General features: G+C 54.3%; 1 protein-coding gene across 1 annotated transcript in view; it reads left to right on the plus strand.

Moving 5' to 3' along the window:
• NEURL1 (neuralized E3 ubiquitin protein ligase 1) overlaps positions 1–17,502 on the plus strand; it is a 75,448-nt gene extending 57,946 nt beyond the window's left edge. The window contains exons 3-6 of the mRNA XM_021699949.2: positions 360–681; positions 12,717–13,406; positions 16,642–16,788; positions 17,264–17,502. Coding sequence (XP_021555624.2) covers positions 360–681; positions 12,717–13,406; positions 16,642–16,788; positions 17,264–17,502 — 1,398 coding nt within the window. The remainder of the gene's footprint in view (positions 1–359; positions 682–12,716; positions 13,407–16,641; positions 16,789–17,263) is intronic.
• Positions 17,503–19,326: the final 1,824 nt, after the last annotated feature.

Consider the following 19,326-nt stretch of genomic DNA (forward strand, 5'->3'; position numbering starts at 1 on the left):
GCCTCCCTCGCTGCTCTCTGCGCATCCCCAGGGCTCAGCACTGCCCTCTGTTCCGGCCCTTATGGCACCCTGCCCTTCTCTTGTGCTGCCACTTCTGCCCTTCCTCACCCCTCCTCGTGCTCTGCCCTCTTCCTCCTGTGGGACAAAGAAGGGATGGGGGAAGGGTGTGGCCATGGGGACCACGATGAGCTGTCACCAGACTGTGGGAAGGCTCCCAGAAGAGAGAAAGGAGGCCAGCTGGGCGGTGTGACTCCCCAGGGGAGTCTGCGGGGAGGGGGGTGGCGGTCTGCTGGGAAGGACGCACTCCCTCCCTGCCTGCCGGCTGGACAGTGCCTTCTGAGCCTCTCTTTCCCATCCAGATCACCAAGAAGCAGTGCTGCTGGAGCGGGGCGCTGCGGCTGGGCTTCACAAGCAAGGACCCGTCCCGCATCCACCCTGACTCGCTGCCCAAGTATGCCTGCCCCGACCTGGTGTCCCAGAGCGGCTTCTGGGCCAAGGCACTGCCCGAGGAGTTTGCCAACGAGGGCAACATCATCGCTTTCTGGGTGGACAAGAAGGGCCGTGTGTTCTATCGCATCAACGACTCGGCTGCCATGCTCTTCTTCAATGGGGTCCGCACGGCCGACCCGCTCTGGGCCCTGGTGGACGTCTACGGCCTCACGCGGGGCGTGCAGCTGCTTGGTGAGTGCCCGCTCCCTGTGCCTCCGGGTGCTGGGGTCTGACGCAGCTCCAATCCATCAGGCACGGGGACCCCTCCCCCACTGGCGGGGCCCCAGGGCCAAGTGGGCACGGGGACAGCTCTGGGAGCCTTCGTGTGCCCTGCAGAGCGCACCCATCCTTCGCGCCCACAGCTGGGACAAGGGGCTCCGGGGTGGGGTTCCTGCCTTCAAGCAGCGCGTAATCGTCATCAGAAACGGCAGCTTCAAAGACCCTCCACCTCCAGGAAGAAATGAATATTAATCATTGACACCACAGTTTAGTGAGCACTTACCACGGGCCAGGCCCTTCTTTACTGCTGTTCTCATAGCAACCCTGGGAGGCTGACTCTGTTAGTGGGGCCCGTGGAGGCGAGACTCAAGCTCAGGGAGGTTGAGTCATTGGCCCCAGGAGGCGCAGCAGGTGAGTTGGCGGGGGGGGCTAGCACTCAGTCACAAGTGAGCCCCTGGCCCCCGGGCTTGGCAGCCCCCCAGGAGGCCCAACCCCATCCTAATGCTTCTTGCAGGGATGTAGTGAAAGGGGTCAGGGGAGAGAGCAGAAGGCACTAGGGTGGCTAAGACTTTTCTGGCCGCTGCTGGGTGCCCAGTGTGAGTAGGTCGGGTTCAGGGGAGTGAGAGGGCATCCATGCTGTGGGAGGCAAGGAGGGGCATCAGAAGGCAGCCTGGGGTGCTAAGGTGCCGTGCTTCCTGGCGAGGCACATGTGACTCTAAAGTGCTAGGGCTGGAAGGGGCCTTGGAGAGTCTCAGGCTTCCTAGGGTCATACACGGACTTGGTGGCTGAGTTGGGACTAGAATCCAGGTCACCTGACTCCCAGTCTAGGATCACTCTCAGCTTGCTCACTTGTGCACGTGCTGACAAGTGTGTGTGCGTGCGCATACATAGACTCTGGGTACACATCAGCTCACGGGCAAAGTGGTTGTATCTCCAGGCAGAGCCTGTAGAAGCCTCAGCTTTCCCATCTATGAAATGGGTTGGTGGGAAGATGAAGGGAAATTCAAGAGGCCGTAAGTAAAGCACCCAGCACAGTCAATGTCCGGCCTGAGCTTGCTCTTCCCAGCTCCCATCCCTGCCCCCTTCTCCCCACGGAGAAAAACGCCATGAGGCTGTGGAAAACCCTTTTTTTTTTCTTTTGTTCCTCTCTGGCTTCAGAGTCAAGAAACAGTGAAGCTCTTTTCAAAATATCTTCATTTGAGTAAAAAAGACAGTGAAAGTAAAAACAAATGAGTAATTGTCAGAAGCCTTTCTGTTGACTTCCAAACATCAGGAGGCTATTTTTATTAATTAACAGTTTGGGAACTTTCTGTTTTTCAACTCAATACAAGTGTTTCTGAATTTACGTGGACAAGTTAAGAGCCTGAAAGCAGGCTCTTCCAAGTCTTACTGAGTGAAGAAGGGAGCCCAGGCTGCCTGAGAAGGATCTGCTTTCCTTTCGCTCTGTGAAATGGGTGCTCCCATGGGGCCTCTTACCTCCTGGAGGCAGAAAGGGCAGTGGTTATGCCCCAGGTGGGCTCCTGGCCTCACCCTGTAATAGCTGTGGGGCCTCAGTTTCCTTATCTGTGAAAAGGGGTAGGTAATAATAAATAACTGTTTCAGGGTTTGTTTTTTTTAAGATTTTATTTATTTGACAGAGAGAGACACAGAGAGAGAGGGAACACAAGCAGGGGGAGTGGGAGAGGGAGAAGCAGGCTTCCTGAGGAGCAGAGAGCCTGACGCGGGGCTCGATCCCAGGACCCTGGGATCATGACCTGAGCCGAAGGCAGATGCTTAATGACTGAGCCACCCAGGCGCCCCTCAGGGTTCTTTTGGAGGTTTAAAGAGCCGAGTTATGTGAAGCAGGCAACACACAGTAGGTCCTCAACTACCGTCAGTCTTCCCTACCCATCCTGGAGAGGGTGAAGCTTAACCTAAGGTTCGAGGGCCTCACACTTCCAGGCACTGGAGTTCCAGAGCCTGAGTCTATGCTCCAGCCTGGACACTTCTGTCTGAGCCTCAGGCTTCTCTTCTGTAAAGAGGTCGTGAATACTGTGACTTCGCCCAGGGCTGGGCCACGTGGCAGGAGACAGAAGTATCTCAGCTCTTAAAAAAAGTTATAGGCTTGTTGGGACGGGGGTAAAGGAAGTAGGGACAGCATTCCTGCTTTCCCCTTTCCTAGCAAAGAATGCCTTTTCCTACAGTCCCCAAAGGTCAAAAAATCCCACTCTGGCATTAAGGCCCAGCTCAAGAGCCACCTCCTCCCTGAAGCGTTTTGGAACTGAGTTCTTTTCTCTCTTTCTTGTGTCCCACCACATGGTGCCTGGGCTTCTCTCAGCAATGAGGCATTGGCTGAGCTTTTTGGTCCATCCATAGGTCTTGCACAAGACGGGGAAAGGTTTTGAGGGTGAAACCGTGTCTTACCCCGCTGGATGTCTCTCCAGAGTAGAACCTCGTGTCTGGTGTGTGGAGGACACCAAGGCTTATTTGGGAGCTCGGTAGGGGAGAGTGGTGGGAAGGGCGGGTAACTTGTTAGATGAAGGAAAGTGGTGGGGAGTGAGGTAGACCCAGCCTCGCTCACAGATAGCCCAGCCTCACTGGGAAATTAGGGAGACAAAGCAAGCACTCTAGACACAATCAGAGCATAACCCAAGAGAAGACAGTAAATTGTTTAGTGCTGTAGTCATAGGATCCTTTCCATCTGCCGAGATGGTTTCCATCCAGCTATGTCATTTAACCTCAGCAGCTGGCCCTGGACAGAGTGTTTTTCATCCCCATTTGTCAAGAAGAAAATTGAGACCCATGGAAGGCTTGGCTTGCCCAGGTAGGGATGTGGTGGGGCTGGGATTTGAACTGGATGTTCTGATGCCAAAAGCAGTACCTTCCCCAATAAACCTCCAGCAGGTTTAGTATGGAGGGAGGCAGTAAGTCAGAGGAGGCTGAGGTCAGTGAGGGAGGTTGGAGCCAGGAAGGCTTCTTGGAGAAGGGGGCTTAGGCTGGGTCCAGAAGTTGCAGGAAGGGCTGGGAAGGGGGTAGTAAAGGGGACATGCTAGGTGAGATGGGGCTTCCAAACCTCCGGGGCCTAGAGAGTGGCCCGGAGAGTGATCTGACGGGTCCCACCTTGGGGCACAGCCCAGGTGGTCTCACTGGGCCTGGCCCTATTACCCCTCTTGGACTATAAATGGGTTTTCAGGCAGTATTTTCAGTTGCATCTGGATCTCCCAGCAGGCTCCTCTTGGTACTTCGGATAAGGCCGAGGCCCCAGCAGATTCCTCCTGTCCGAGCTGTAAATCACCATAATCCCTGGGCATTTTCAAACACTGATGATGGCCCCTGAATTCAATTAGGAGATTAAAATATCTCTTTGTTTTGTTCTTCTGAAACGGATTTCTTTTTTGTGTAAAAACAAAAGAGATCCATCTAAGATATCTTTGGAGATAGGCACGCTGCTCTACACCCTCATTCGGGCCTCCCCTCTGGGATCCGCCTGCTGCCCCGTCCCAGGGTCAGTCTCCTTCCCTGTCCTCCTCACTGCCTGCCCCCCTCAACCCTCCACCGCCGTGGCCCGGATCCCTCAGTGCCTCTGGCTTTCCCTGTGCTCCCTCCTCAGCCAGTTTTGAGTTTCTCCATTCCCTGAGAGGTCGCTCTCCGCCTTGGCAGCTCTGAAGACGGGCTTTCTTTCCTTTGGTGATTACCTCCCAAACCAGTGTCTCATCTATAGGGACTTCCTGCTAGACCTGCCCCCTCCTTTCCTGCCTGTCTCTGGGACCTATGGCCAAAACCCTCCAAACCCTGCCTGGCCCATATCTGCTCTTCAGATCAGAGATATCCTGGGGTACCTGGCACCTAGCAGATATGCAAGTCAGGCCATGGACAGATTGACGGTCTCTCCTGATAGAGCGCAGGCAGGGGCTGAGTGACAACTCCAGGCGGGTGCTCTGTCGCACCCCCCACTGCCCTAACATAAGCCAGGCCCCCTGGGGTCCACACCATGGCCCCTGCAGGCCTGCTTCATGCTTTCCAGGCTCCCTGATAGGCTGGAGTTTGGGAGATCACCTCTTGCCTCGGGGTGCCCTGGCCCAGGCCTGGGCTGGTATTTCCAAGAATAACAGCTTCCTACCTCCAGGAAGAGGGACCTGCCAGCAACCAAATAAACACAAGTTTTATGGGGTGATTAATACTTAGAGAGATAAGGTCCTATCCCAGTTTTTCAAGGTCTCCCTGCTCCTCTCAGAAATGTTGGCTCGGGAAGAGCAGCTGTGTGGGTCCTGGCAGAAAGCTGGTGAACCAGGACTTCACTTATAGGGTCTCCTGATACCCCTGTATGCCCACCACAGCCTGGGTACTGTGCAGGGCGGGGGGAGGGGAGGCACAAGATTTGAAAATCCAGCCCCTCTCCTTGAAGAGTGTTTATTTTGGGGGACACACCATCTAACTGCTCTGAGGTGACCTAAATCCAGTTCTGCAGGGAAATGTGGCTGAAGAGTAAAACCGTGTCAGGGGTGGTACAGCTGGGGAGCAATCCAGGACTTTCTGTAGGAGATGAGTTTCGAGTCAAGAACCAAACAAGGTGAAATGAAGAGACTGGCTGGGGTTGGAGCGGTTTAGGCCGGACAGGAGGGGTGTGCATAGGCACAGAGGTGGGGAATCAGCCGTCAGGGAACAGAACCTTCAGGGGAGGGAGCAAAGTGAAGAGGTGGTAGGTGACTTGTGGAGAAGGGGGTGTGCACAGGTGGGCGTATGTGCATGCATCACAGGGGAGAGAGCCATGACAGCAGAAAGTTTCTGGCAGCTTCTGTGCTATCAAGTCTTTCAAAAGGAGAAGATGTGGCCCAGAGATGGGAGGGGGCTTGCCCAAATTCTCCCAGCTAGTCAGAAGCCAAGCTGGGCCTGGAATTCATATCTCCCAGGCCCATCTGGGCATAAGGTCAGTGTGAGAAGACATGACCATGTCAAAATGGTAGTGGCTGAGCTCAGGAGGGCATTAGGGGACCACTGAGGGTGAGCTCCCAAGGGCTCATGGCCTTCTGCTTCATCCTGTCCTAGGCACAGGTTCCCAAGTCCTGGTAATAGAGCCGCCTACTGAGGAGGGAGATGTCGAGAGACCTTCAGTGAGGGTGACTTTCGGAGGGGCAGGCTGCTGCTGGGCTGGTTTGTGGGCTGGTGGGCCAGCCTGACTTCCCTGCAGTGAGGAGCCTGGGCCCTCTCTGGAGATAAGGCCCTGCGTTAGTCTCCCATTCAGGGTGTGCCTCGGCTCGGTGGCCCGAGGAGCGTGAACTGTGCTGGCCGGCAGAGGACCACACTGCCATCTGGGGCTTCCGTTTCCCAGGCTAAACCAATATTTACCTTCAGCCGTGGCTGCCAGGGGCTCTGAGGCAAATGTTAGTTTAAGGCAGCTGAGTGAAGCTCTGGGGATGGGGGAAAGAGCTGAGGATGCTGCTGGCGATTTCTTCCTCTTTGATAGTTTTCGTTTCTTCTTGATTAAAACAAAATTTTGTTGTTCCTCCTGCTTCAGAGACTCTTCCTGGCACTTCTTTCTGCTCATCCCCCAATTCTGCTAATCATATCAGCGCTCAACACCAAGCCCTCCCCTCCACAAGGAAGCCTTCCGTGACCCTTCCTGCTCCTGACCACCCGAGGCACGTGGAGGTCTAGGTGGTACCAGCAGTTCTGCGTCATGTACTGTCCTGCTCTTTTAAGAAGACAGCATAAACGCTTTATATATATTATAAAGAAAGTTATTATTGTACCCATTTTGCAGATATGGAAACAGAGGCTCCAAGAGGTCTGATAACTTGCCCAAGGTCACACAGCTTGGGAGAACTGGGCCTTGGGCCCAGGAACGTGGGCTATAATACTTCCTAGCTTCTCTAAATATGAGTCCCCCTGGCCCCCCTGCTAAGTCTGGGTACCTCCCAGGGGTGGGGAGTTGGCCGTCTTACATCTTCCATGGTGGAGCTCATGAGAGCTCAGGGTGTCAGGGATCAGTGGCACATGTTGGACACAGACAGGCCACCAGAGCCCCAGCAGTGTTGGCTACAGAAGGGGGGTTGCCCAGCATCCCGATTCAGCGGTGAGTCTGCCTGCCTCATAGTTCCCTGAAGGCTCCTGAGGGCTTCGTCTGGTTCTGTTGTTCACAGCGCACTCTGGTTGTTTGTTTGTTGTTGTTGTTTTAACCAGAATGAATATATGAAAAGTACAATCATATATGATTGGCAATATTAGACTGTTTCTAATATCCAGAGATGGCAGTTTCAAAATTTCCACCTACTATCTCTTTGGCCCAAGATACAGTTTTGAGGAGCTTGGAGAGACCTGGGGGGCCCAGGGCGGAGGGGGGAGCAGAGGAGCTGGGGCCTTGCAGCATGGGGGACAAAGCCCTCATTTCAGAAGCAGGAGACCTGATTGAATCAAGACTTGACATGGCCACTCACTAGCTGTGAGCAAGCCTTCCAGCCTCTCTGTGCCCTGAGCACCCCCTCTGTTATCTGGACATAATCATACATGTGCCATTTATCTCTCAGAGAGTCCATGAGGTTCACGGATGTGTAAGAGTGTTTACACAAACGGCAAGTGCTGTTGTTTGTAGGTTAAAAAGGAATACTTAACTTAAAAACCCCACCAAATAGACAACTCCCAAGCCAGTCCTCCCCTTAGAAGAGGAAGCCTTAAAACCAAGTCCCTGTATGTGGGTGAAATTCAAACCATGCTATCTAAATTGTTTCTTGGAACAAGATCTATGGTTCTCCAGCTGGGTTCCTTGAGACACTGGGGTTCCAGAAGCATTTTTGAGGCAGCTGAGTTGGCAGGGCTCTGTGGCCTCCTCTTAGAGTTCGACCAGAGCTTTTGCTTCTGTTGGAGAAACGGATTTCACTGCTTAAAAAAAAAAAAGTTTGAGAACCACTAGACCAGATGAGTCTGAGAATCTATATGTCTAAGATCCTCTGTCTTGGAGATTCCATAAATCTTAAGTTTTATGTGTGACTCCCAGTGTTTCTGGGACGTTCTACCCCTCCCTCCATGAGCCTCACAAAGTGTTTGTTTCTCCTAGCTTTCCTGTGGTTGGGTTTATATGCAGAGGGTGGAGGCCAGTGTGGGTTTCAGGGCGCTGCCCAGAGGGGTGGGGAAACCCCTTACCCGTCCAAGCCATGTCCCCGCCCTCGGGGCTCCTTCCCCTGCCCCATGCCAGGTGCTGACCAGCAGGAGGATGTTTATGGAGACAGTAAATGGGCCTCCAGCGCCTTCCAAACAGGGGCCGGCAGATGCCCACCAGCCAGCCTGCTGCCGCGGGCCGACCCATGGTTAAAGATTAGCCAGCGCTCCGGATGTTCTCCTGAACAAACAAGACTCTCGGGCTGATGGCAGGCCCTGCTTCAAAGGAGCCCCTTGCCTGTCCCTGAGGGCTCCGGCACCAGTGCCCAGGCCCTGCCTTGGTTGCTTGCACTGGCCAGAGTTGGCCCCGGTGCCCTCAGTCTGGCCCCTCCTCTCCTCGTCTCCCTTCCTTTCTCCCCACTGGCCTCAGATTGTCCCGGGCATTTGCTAGTGCACTTTTCCCACTGAGTGCCTCTCACTTCTGTCAGTTCGAACTCTCTTGTCTGTCAGGGCCCAGGTCAAATCTTGTTTCTTCCAAGAGGCTGTGTCTGACTCACTATGAAACAGGAAGGGGACCTCCGCCTTGGTTGGAGAGCATTATCCTAACGGGGGTATTTATCCTATAGAAGAGAAGGCTCAGAGGGGGCGCCACGGAGCGGATGTGAGCTACCTCTGGATCCGTGCCTGGACAGCTTTTCTAACAGTTACAGTTGATCAGAGATAGGGGACAGATAGCCTTGGGCTGTGGTGAGCTTCTTGTCCCCGGGAGCATTCTAGGCAAGGCTGGGTGAGAACTTGGCAGAGAGAAATGGATTTCCTCTGGAGACACTAAGAATTTGGTAGGGAAATTATATTCAAATATTTTCATGCCTCCAAGCTTTGATCCCCGCACAGCCGACTGGCTCCTTGGGGCCCAGGTGCTCGCTTCTGTCTTTACCACTGCCTAGGCCTGGGCATAGAGCGTGTCAGTGAGTGGGTGACCCGAGTGCCACCTTGAGGGGAGGAAACCCTGCCTGGGCCTCGCTGCCCTTGTGGGGCCTGGTTATTTCTGCCCTGGCGCAAAGGATCTGCCGGCCACCCCTCCCCGCCGCCAGGAGCTGAAGACTGACCAATTCCTTCCCGAAAGAGGGGACACCGAGAGGGGAGCCAGCCGAGCAGCGTCCCCTGTGGCCTTGTGCCTCTCCCCGCTCCGGGCCCGGCATAAACACCTCCAGAGTGGGCAGCCCTGGGTCCCTGGCCCGGATGGTAGAATTTGTTGCTTCCGAATGGGCCACCCCACTGCTTGGGGTGACAGGTTGCCCTCTGCCCTTTCTCCAAGCTGTGACCCTGGGCTGAGGTTGGCCTCCGGGCTCTCTCCCGTGGCTTTGGGGGCCTGGACCCTTGCCTGGCTTTCCATCAGCTCTGACCTCTGCTGACCCTTCTGCGGAGGGCGTCCTGCCCAGCTCCTCCGTCTCCAGTGTCACCTATTTCAGGACCCGGCACAGCTGGGTGCACTGAGGGGGTGGTTATTTTGGAGCTTGCTGGAGGCCTGCAGCTGCTCCTGACCCCGAGGGGTGGCCTGGCTGGGAGAGAAGACATACTTGGGCTGGGCACTGGCCCCGGGGATTCCATTTTTAGCTGTTTCCCAGGATCTGCTGTACCTTTTCTCTCTACTCCTCCAAGATTTCAAGCAAGGCCAAAGGGGTCATTTTCCTGCCCCTCCTCCTCTCTCCCCACCCCTTGCTGTTTCTCCTTCCTTCTCTTCTTTCTCCTCTAATCTCCGCTTTGTAGCTTCTCCTTCCTGGTCCTCGGTCAGGGATGCCATTCATGACCGATGTGAAGTCCTACAGTCAGGTGCAGAACGTTCATTGCCTAGTGCAGGGGGACCTGACTTCGGTTGACAAACAACCCGAGTAAGCACTGGTACCTGAAGTTATCAAGTACCTAGGTCCCAGGGGCCCCCCGACCTGCCTCTGACCCCCACGTCACCATCACAACACAGTTGTGATTACCCCCATTCTCTAGCTAAGTGACCTGAGGCTGGGAGGAAAGTTGATTCAAGTGCTGGCTTGGACATTTAAACCCAGGCCTGTATCACCCCAGAGCCCATGCACTTTCTTCTGAGCCCCAGGGCATGTAAACAATATCAGTGGGTCATATTAACCTCGTGATTATTATGGGCCAGGTACTCTCCAGGTGCCCTCTGTAGCTTACTACATTTGGACTTCACAGCATCCCTTCTGAGCGGAGTATTAGAATACAGATTTTATGCACCTCAGTAAATGCTGATTTCATGGCTGAAGAAGAGAGGCGCAGAGAGGTTAAGCTATTTATCTAAGGTGATATGGCCAGGAAATGGTGCAGCCAGCATTTCAACCCAGGCTGATGACTTCAAAATCCTTACACTTAACTATGCTTCTGTCCTGCCTACCAGTATATGGATTTGGGTTACTAAAAAACCCCAAATACCCTTAGGTTACATTATGAGAGTTATAGTGTAAATATCAAGGGAGGTGGTGGCCACACTGTACCTTGAGCTGGTCAGGGAACATCTGGAGTACTGAGTCTGGTTCTGTTTATTGTCCAGGAGGTGGGAAGGCGTGTGGTGGGTCTGAGTATTCCCTGAGGGGAATTCTTTTCTCCACAGGGCTACCCCAGAGGTAGTATTGGCACAGAAGGACATTGAAGCTGCGAAGTTACGTAAATCTATCCAAGATATCCTTGGATACAGGGAGGGAGAGTTCAGTCTAAGAGAAGGAACCACTGTCTTAGAGGAGTTCAGCAGTGGCTCGGGTTGCCTGGGAGGCCCAGTAGTGGGCTTATTCAAGTACAGAAAGACCCCTGAAGGGACAGAGCTCAAGGGAGCGCACATCCAGCCCCATTCAGGAGTCTGTGCTGATGGTCTGCCCAGCTCCATGGGCCCTGGGCTGATTGTCCGGAGTGTGTGTGGGGTGGGGAGAGGAGTGTGGGGGTATATATGTGTGCGAGCCGTGTTCCAGGCTTCTTCCTGTAGGCTCTGGCTGGGCATCTCTGAACCTTTTGTTTTCTAGTCACCCTGCTGTCACTGCTCCTTCCTCTCCATCTCCAACCCTGGAGTCCTCTAAGGCCAGTGCCTGCAATCCCTGAGGGGTGGAGAGCAGGGGCTGTTCCTTGGCGGCCCAGGTCAGCCCATAGCCTCTCCCAGGCCCCCACGACTGTCTCTCAGGCCTCCTCCTCCTGTTTGGGCCTCCTTGCTTCTGCCTCTCTGCAGCCCCCAGCCTCTCTGCACCATCGCTCTCACAGAGTCAATTCCCTGGAATAATTGCGTTTTCCGGTTGGCTCCCTTCTTCTTGCCAAGCACGATGCTGGGAAATCCCAACCAGCCAGGCCCCAAGAGGCTTCTCCAGAGAGGGCACGGGGTTTGGGGGAAGGGCCCAGCACCCTCTCCTTGCCGAGACCCAAACAACACTGTTCCTGGAAGGGGCAGGGAGAGAACGAAAGCAAGGAGGCTTTAGAAACTGTCTCTAGATTCAGCGGGAGCTGAGTTCTGGCTTCAGCCGCCCATATCAGTCCAGTCCTCCAAGCTTTGCTTCCACATCGAGCACCCCAGCCATCCTTACCCAGGTCCTGGAGGGAAAGCAGATTCTCCCTTGTGGAGGCTCAGAGAAAAGGCTCCCAGGGAGGGATTGGCTCATGATGTGGTCTACAGTAGCACTAGCCAAATTTGGGGACTATAACTCCCACAGAGGGGAGTTAAATAATAAATAAGGAGGGCCTGAAAGCGAAGAATGTGGTGTCAGGAGTTGGACATACCTTGCTTCTGTCTCGGATCTGCCACTTGGTGGCTGTCACATCACATCTCTCAGCTTTATCTCCATAATGGGAACACTTCCATGGGATGTTTTAAGGATGAAATGCGGGGTAATTCATCATGCATGATGACTTTTATTATAGATAGGACTCCATAAAGTAGGGACATAACACAGCCATTACAAAAATATGGTGTTGGAAACATGGTTATTGGCATGAAAAGGTGTTCAGGACATATTGGAAAAGCTAGTTTTGAAAAGGAAATCTGTATAGCAGGGTTCTTAGCCTGGAGTCCATGCCCATGGATGGCTTTATGGGATTCACAGATGTCCTGAAATTATCCACAGAATTTAGGAAGAATGGGTGTTTTTCTGAGGACATAGGTCAAGGTTATCACATTTTCAAAGGGATTTGTTACCCATAAAAGGTTAAAAACTACTGGAGTTTACATAGCATGATTCGGTTTTTGTATTAGAAAAAGTAACAGGAATATATTGGGGAAAAAAGCTGGAAGGTCCTCACCCAAGTATTATTTTTCTCCAGATGGTGGGCCGAGAGGTGATTTTTTTTTTTTTTAACGGTCTTTTCTACAAAATAGTCTTACTTGTATGATTAAGAAAAGAAAGGGGTTGATTTCCAGTTAAGTCACTTTCAAAAGGAAATCCTGGATAAATTTACTTAAGTTCTTTCAGCCTCAGTGTCCTTCTGTGGCAATGATAACTCAAGAGATAATTGTTAGGGTAAGATGAGACCATTTATGCAAAGAGTTTTTCTGGGGAAGGGGGTTCCCTCTGACTTTCCAGAGGGGTAGAATGTCCACAGTGCTTTCAACTAATACTTACTGCTGTCGACTCAAGTGCTCGGGGATCAAAAGGGAGTTAAGTTAATAATAACAATAAAAAAACTTTTATAAGCGTGCCATGTAGAAGGAATGTTTTTAATTTTGGTGCCCTTCCTTCCAGCCTTGATCCTTTGCTTAAACAAATAGATGTCCTGCGTACTTTGTTTCCCGACCCTGCCCCTGAGCCTCCGTCCTAAGCCTCTTCCATGCTGTTCACGATGCCTTCGGTATTTCCCGGTGCAGACTGGAAAGGCGGGCGGGAGGAAGCGCGCTGGCCCAGCGGGGCCCGCGTGACGGTCGCCCTGTCTCTCCCCCTCCCTGGCCGCAGACAGCGAGCTGATGCTCCCGGACTGCCTGCGGCCGCGCTCCTTCACCGCCCTGCGGCGGCCGTCACTGCGGCGCGACGCCGACGAGGCGCGCCTCTCCGTGAGCCTGTGCGACCTCAACGTGCCGGCCGCCGACGGCGACGACGCCGCGCCGGCCGCCGGCTGCCCCATCCCGCAGAACTCGCTCAATTCGCAGCACAGCCGCGCGCTGCCCGCGCAGCTCGACGGCGACCTGCGTTTCCACGCGCTGCGCGCCGGGGCGCACGTGCGGATCCTGGACGAGCAGACCGTGGCGCGCCTGGAGCACGGGCGGGACGAGCGCGCGCTCGTCTTCACCAGGCGGCCCGTGCGCGTGGCCGAGACCATCTTCGTCAAGGTCACGCGCTCGGGCGGCGCGCGGCCCGGCGCGCTCTCCTTCGGCGTCACCACGTGCGACCCCGGCACGCTGCGGCCCGCGGACCTGCCCTTCAGTCCCGAGGCCCTGGTGGACCGCAAGGAGTTCTGGGCCGTGTGCCGCGTGCCCGGGCCCCTGCACAGCGGCGACATCCTGGGCCTGGTGGTCAACGCCGACGGCGAGCTGCACCTCAGCCACAACGGCGCCGCGGCGGGCATGCAGCTGTGCGTGGACGCCACGCAGCCGCTCTGGATGCTTTTCGGCCTGCACGGAGCCGTCACGCAGATCCGCATCCTCGGTGAGTGCCTCCCCCGAGCGCCCCTCCCACAGCCCAGCACCTGCTCCGGGGGAATCGGGGAAAGGAAAGAGGGCGAGTGCGCCCCGCCCCACTGCCTCGCGCGGGTCTTGCCACCGAGTCACAGGCACCGAAACGAGTTGTGGGCTGGACTCCATCGGCTAGGCCTTGCCTCCGGTCCTCCCAGACGCATCCTGGGGGCGGGCAGAAAAGTGTGGATCACCGAGTTTCACTCTCAGAATCTGATTAACCCACGTCCCCACAGATGCATAAACAGCCCAGTGGCCACTTAAAAATGAGAAAAAAGGTTTCCACCAGCAATTAACTTTTTGAGGCTCAGTTTCCGTTTCTCCAAAATGGGAATTAAAGTCTCTGCCTCTTAAGGATGGCTGTTTGTGTCTAGATAAGAAAAAGAGTTTGGTATGGTAGCCAGGTGTTTGTGCAGTGTGGTGCCTGGGTTGGGAGCCTATAGGGAATCTCTGAGCAGAGGGCCTCGGAGGAAATGGGGTTGCAGAGGTCTGGGCCTTTCTTTCCTGGGTTTGAATGGACAGAGTTTGAATGGACTGGTGGATGTGGACTTGTGGAAGTTATGTTTCTGAGAGTATTCTGTGAGGAAAAGTGGGGGAATCTTTACCGCAGAACTTCTCAGACCCTTTAATATGCAATGTGAATCTTTAAGGAGGGGGGTGGAGGTGGTTATGATGTACAGCTTTTTCTAAACTAATTTGACCAGAAATCTTTTTTTTCACAAAGCATCTCCAGGGACCTCTTTCCCCAGAGTGCACAGGTTTCATACTTTGTAAGAGCTGGCCTTCTAAGCAGGTGCAGTAGACTGGGCTAATTCCATTAGAGTCATTAGGAGGACCTGGTACAGATTTTTGAATCCCACCTGCAGAGATTTTGATCCTGTAGATGTTGGATAAGTCCTGGGCATCTGATTTTTTTTTGTTTTAAGATTTTATTTTTAGAGAGAAGGGGCGGGGGGAGAGAATCCCAAGCAGGCTCCCGATGCAGGGCTTGATCTCACGACTCTGAGATTATGACCTGAGCTGAAATCAAGAATCGATGGCGTAACCCACTGAGCCACCCAGGCACCCGTCTGAAATCTTTATTTAAGCAGGTTTGCTTAGGCAGGTGTGGAGACCTCTGGGCTTCATAGCCCCATCCTAGACCTCACCCCAGGAGACTTTGTAGACAGGGTAATGTGTGTATGTAAGTGAATATGTGTTATGCTCTAAGATGGGTATGTCTATGTATAGGCACACGTGAGTAACTAACTGCATGCATATTTGTGTGTATAATGGTGGTGGTGGTTGTGTGTTAGAGTTTGTGAAATCTGATAAAATAAGTGGGGACTTCCTACTCTGGAAAGAGACCAAATGAAGACGGAGTGAAAAAAAAAATATCTGAAAAGGAATGAAAAGAAATGAGGCAAGATGCTAAGAAGTTATGATTGAGGGAAGATAAATCAGGAAGGAATGAAAAGAAATCAGGAAGGAAAGAAGTTGGGGTGAAAATTCAGGATGGGATAAAAAGAAATCAGACTGGGGGTGCAGAAAAAATTCAGGCTGAGGTTAAAAAAAAAAAATACTTGGCTACACTCACTGGGAGACACTGCTCCTCAGATGAAGGAAGTTGTGTAAGGGGAGGGTACGATCCTGCCTCAGCACCATCTAATAATAGATAAGTAGCTTTCCACTGAGACTTCTGTTCCCCAAAGAAGCTTACTAGACACAGGGGAAGCTTAAAAAAAAATCAGGACTTAAATGTAAGTGGGCCAAGGTGGGTGTTTAAGAATAATCATCCACATATATGCTAAACAGTGTATGCCAAACATAGTGCACCTGCGCTGTAGGAGAACTGGGCATCTCGGTCAGCAAATTGGTGTTTGGGGATCCTGATGGACTGCAAAGGAAAAACAAACCAGTGACAGTGTGTGAGGGGTAATTATTTACCTTACAGAGGAGTGCTGTGCTTCGTGAAAGGCCTAAATGAACTAAGAATGGAAGGATATTTCCTTTACTCCAAAACCATCGCTAGTTTCATACTTAATGACAAAACATGAGAAACATTCTCATTAAAGTCAGGAATATGATAGGGGGATGCCTTAAGTATTGTTCTGAAAATACTAGCCAGTGCAATAAGGCAAGAAAACGAAATAGGTGTGAATTTCTGAAAGAAGATGCTAATTAACTTGAAAACTATTAACACCAGAGAAACCTTGTGGCTATCTAATGCATATTCTTAGGAACAGTGACTATTGATTGACTTAGAACACCTGATGATAAAAGGATTTCATTGAGCATTTATGTGTAGGACAGTATGTTAGAGCCTTGGGAGAGTCACAGGTGAATACCATTTCCTGCTCTCAGGAAGCTCATAGTTCACCTGGGAAAGCAAAGCTGCATACCTGGGCAAAGAACAAATAATACCCCGGCTCTGTGGTTTAGGCCCATGTATGTGGTGTGTGTGTCCAGTCAGTGCTAAATAAAGTAATGTGGTTTGTGGGGGTGGTCAAAGCTGCCTAGAGGAGGGGGTTTGAGGACAGCCCCAAGGGGCTCCCTGGACAGTTAGCTCTTTGGGGGCAAGGGCTCTGTCGGTCTTGTTCTCAGTGTTATGTTTACACAGTGGATGGTACCTGGTAGGTACCTGGTACCTTGTTGAAGGGAGAAGCAAGGAGGGGAGGAAGAAGAGAGGAAGGTGAGGAGAGGAGTGGAAGAGGGAGAGAAGAGAGGGAGGGGAGGAAGGAGGGAGAGAATGTAGCACAGAATGAGCTTGGGAGATGCTGAAGGCCTCCGAAAGGTGCTATTGCAGAGGAGATGGTGGGTGGTATCTGGGGGCAGTGACGGAGAGAGCACAGGGCTTGGAACAGGAGGGCCATGCTAGGTGGGAGGAGGGGGACTTTGTTCTCTGGCATGGGAAACCTTGAAGGTGAGGATGCGTAGGAAGGGTGGAGGTGGGATTCTAGGCAGAGGGCTTGTTTGGAGACTGCTGATGCAGGAACACCAGAGCAGGAAGTCGCCCTCCCGTTGGTCGGTGGAAACAGCAGGGACAGGGCGCTGGGCCACCCGATGGGGTCCTGCCCTGAGCCCGCCCAGTGGCTGGGCTGTCTGGTCGTGCTGTGTCAGCACTTTCCTGGGAGCCTCTAGGAGGGACGGAGACTTGAGCTTCCTCCCCGTAGGCCTCTCGGTGGCTGGGCCTCTTGGTGGCTAGTGCGCTGCTCCCTCCCCTCCCGCAGGTTCCACCATCCTGGCAGAGCGGGGCATCCCGTCACTCTCCTGCTCCCCTGCCTCCACGCCAACCTCGCCCAGTGCCCTGGGTAGCCGCCTCTCTGACCCCCTGCTCAGCACGTGCAGCTCCGGACCTCTGGGGAGCTCTGCTGGTGGTAAGTAGGCTGGCCGCTCGGGTTCCGCGGTGTCCGCGGCGGCCTCCCCACCCCAAGACCCCCTGGCTGAGGCAGCCGTGCAGCCTCTGGGTCAGAGCTGGGTGCTGGAGGACCTGGAGGCAGGCTCAGTGAACCCTTGTTGCGTGTGGTGATTTCTGGGGTGAATCCCACCCTGTCCCCCAGCCGGGCACCTTTCTCCAGAGCACTTTTTAGCACATGGGGAAGACCAAAGGATAGCTCAGAAGAGGCCTTCCTTAAAAGACTCTGGGCCCCTCCCTTCCTCCCCCCCTCTTCTCTCACTGCCTCGTGGGCACCTTGGCCCCTCATCGGGTGCCTCCTAGTGCCCAGGAAGTGGGTCGTCAAGGGAAACAGGCAGACCCCAGTCAGTGGAGTGAGAGACCAGAGGGCTTTCTTCCCATGACCCTGGGGCCAGGCTGGGCCATGTCTCTGCTGACTGGTGTCCCCTTGTCCCCAGGGACGGCCCCCAACTCCCCAGTGAGCCTGCCTGAGTCGCCGGTGGCCCCGGGCACAGGACAGTGGAGCGATGAGTGCACCATTTGCTATGAGCACGCAGTGGACACGGTCATCTACACGTGTGGCCACATGTGCCTCTGCTACGGCTGTGGCCTGCGCCTCAAGAAGGCCCTGCACGCCTGCTGCCCCATCTGCCGCCGCCCCATCAAGGACATTATCAAGACCTACCGCAGCTCCTAGCCTGTGGCGCCCCACCCTGCATGCCTGCCTCCTCAGGCTCGGGCCCCACTCCAGCTGAGGGGCAAGCCCACAGGGCCCCTTCTCTTCCTCATTTTGGAAACTCTTCCCTTCTTCATTAAACACGGGAAACTGAGGCCCTCGAAGGTTTGGGAAGAAAGGGAGTATAAGGCAGGGAGGTGAGGGGCAGAAACAAATTGCCCAGCAGAGGGAGCGGGGGAGGAGTCCGCTCTCCTCCTGTCTTTCCCTTCTCTGCACCCACTCTACCGTGCATGCCGAGGGGCTAAACGGGGGTCTCAGCCTATCCTAATCCTTCCCCATCTGGGGCAGATTGCTAGGCAGTCCTCTAGTCCATGTGAGAATTAGACAACATGTCCCTTCCTCTGGGCAGATGTGTCCCTGAGCTAGGGCCTTCGGAGTATGGCCTGGACTTCAGTCTCCATTTGTTCTCTCAGCCAGCCATCCTGGAGCAATGTACAACCTGCTCGACAGCAGCCCTAGGCAGGTAGCCCCTGAGCTGCTGCCTTACTCTGACCTGTACCCACCTTCTCCTTCCTCTCTTCCCTGCCCCTCAGGCCTGGCAGCCAGGCGTAAGGCTGGTGGATACCTCTCACCCTGGGCAGGCGGCAGCCCCCATGCCTTGTCCCTCTCCCACTCACCCAGGACGCGTGGATGGACAGGCCACAGAAGGCTGCAGATTCTGGGTCTCTGACCCTGTGCCCTGGCTGAGATGCAGAGGGCCCCTTCCTGGCCATAGCCTTTCTGCCCCAGTCATCTCGCTAGATGCTGCTGCCCAGGGACAGCCTCGGTGTGGGCTGGAGAGCAGTGTCCGTCTTCTGGAAGGTTCTCTAAGAGCAGGTTTGCATCTGTGCTCTGAGACCTGTCCTCCCGGATCTCGGTGCTGTCGGGGGCCTGGCTGATACTCAGACTGTGGTATCCCCAGGCGAGGCCAGGACCCTGGAGTGGGGGTGGGGTACCCTGGGGGTAAAACCAGCCTTTTTTCTTATTTTTATTTATTTATTTATTTGGTTTGTGGGTTGTTTTTTTGGGGGGGGGGGGATTGAGTTGCCATCCCCCAGGGCCCCTAGAAATGCTGCCCCGGTGCGCGGCGTGCCCGGCGAGAGGGCTGCAGAGGTAGTTCTCACTCACAATCTTCCCCAGGCTCCAGCCCAAAGTCCATAGCCATCTCTGCTTACCGTGAATTAGAACGCCATAAAAAGAGGCTGAATTGGGAGGCCTCCTGTCAAATTGTATCCATTTTACAGAGAGATAAACTGAGCCTCCTTAGTGTCCTGGGACTGGTGGATGACCCGGAGCCACAAAGTGCCCTTGCTCTCTGGGCTGCTGCAGGGTCATCACAGTTGGCTCAAAGACGTCAGGAGGTTGAGGAGCGCCCCCTTCCATGAGGACATACAAAGTTCTGGGAAGGCTGGAGGAGGGGAGCCCCGCTTGGGCCAGGGAACGGGGGTGGGAAGGCCTACTCATAGTAGGGGTGGGGAGGCTGTTCTTAGTAAGGCTCTTTCCCCTCAGGAAAGATGAGGAGGGAAGGGACCGGCTCCTGGCACCTCTGGGTTATTTCTGGGTCCGGGGTGGCATGCCCCCCGCCCCTGCTCTTAGGCTGCAGTTGTCCCAGCCTTGCCTGCCCTACCCTGATAGGCCATGGGCTGGCGCCCGCTCTCAACAGTCTTGGCCTGGTCTCCCCCCAGCCTCCCAACCCTCTGCCCCCTCCGATGGCTTTTCACGTCCATCAGAGACTGCTGCTCCCTGTGGCTGGCAGAGTGGGATTCTGGACCTGGCCACTGGGCGGCTGTGTGGCCCTGGCCGGGT

The sequence above is a fragment of the Neomonachus schauinslandi genome, chromosome 6, assembly GCF_002201575.2.
Source record: "Neomonachus schauinslandi chromosome 6, ASM220157v2, whole genome shotgun sequence".
Classification (NCBI taxonomy): Eukaryota; Metazoa; Chordata; class Mammalia; order Carnivora; family Phocidae; genus Neomonachus; species Neomonachus schauinslandi.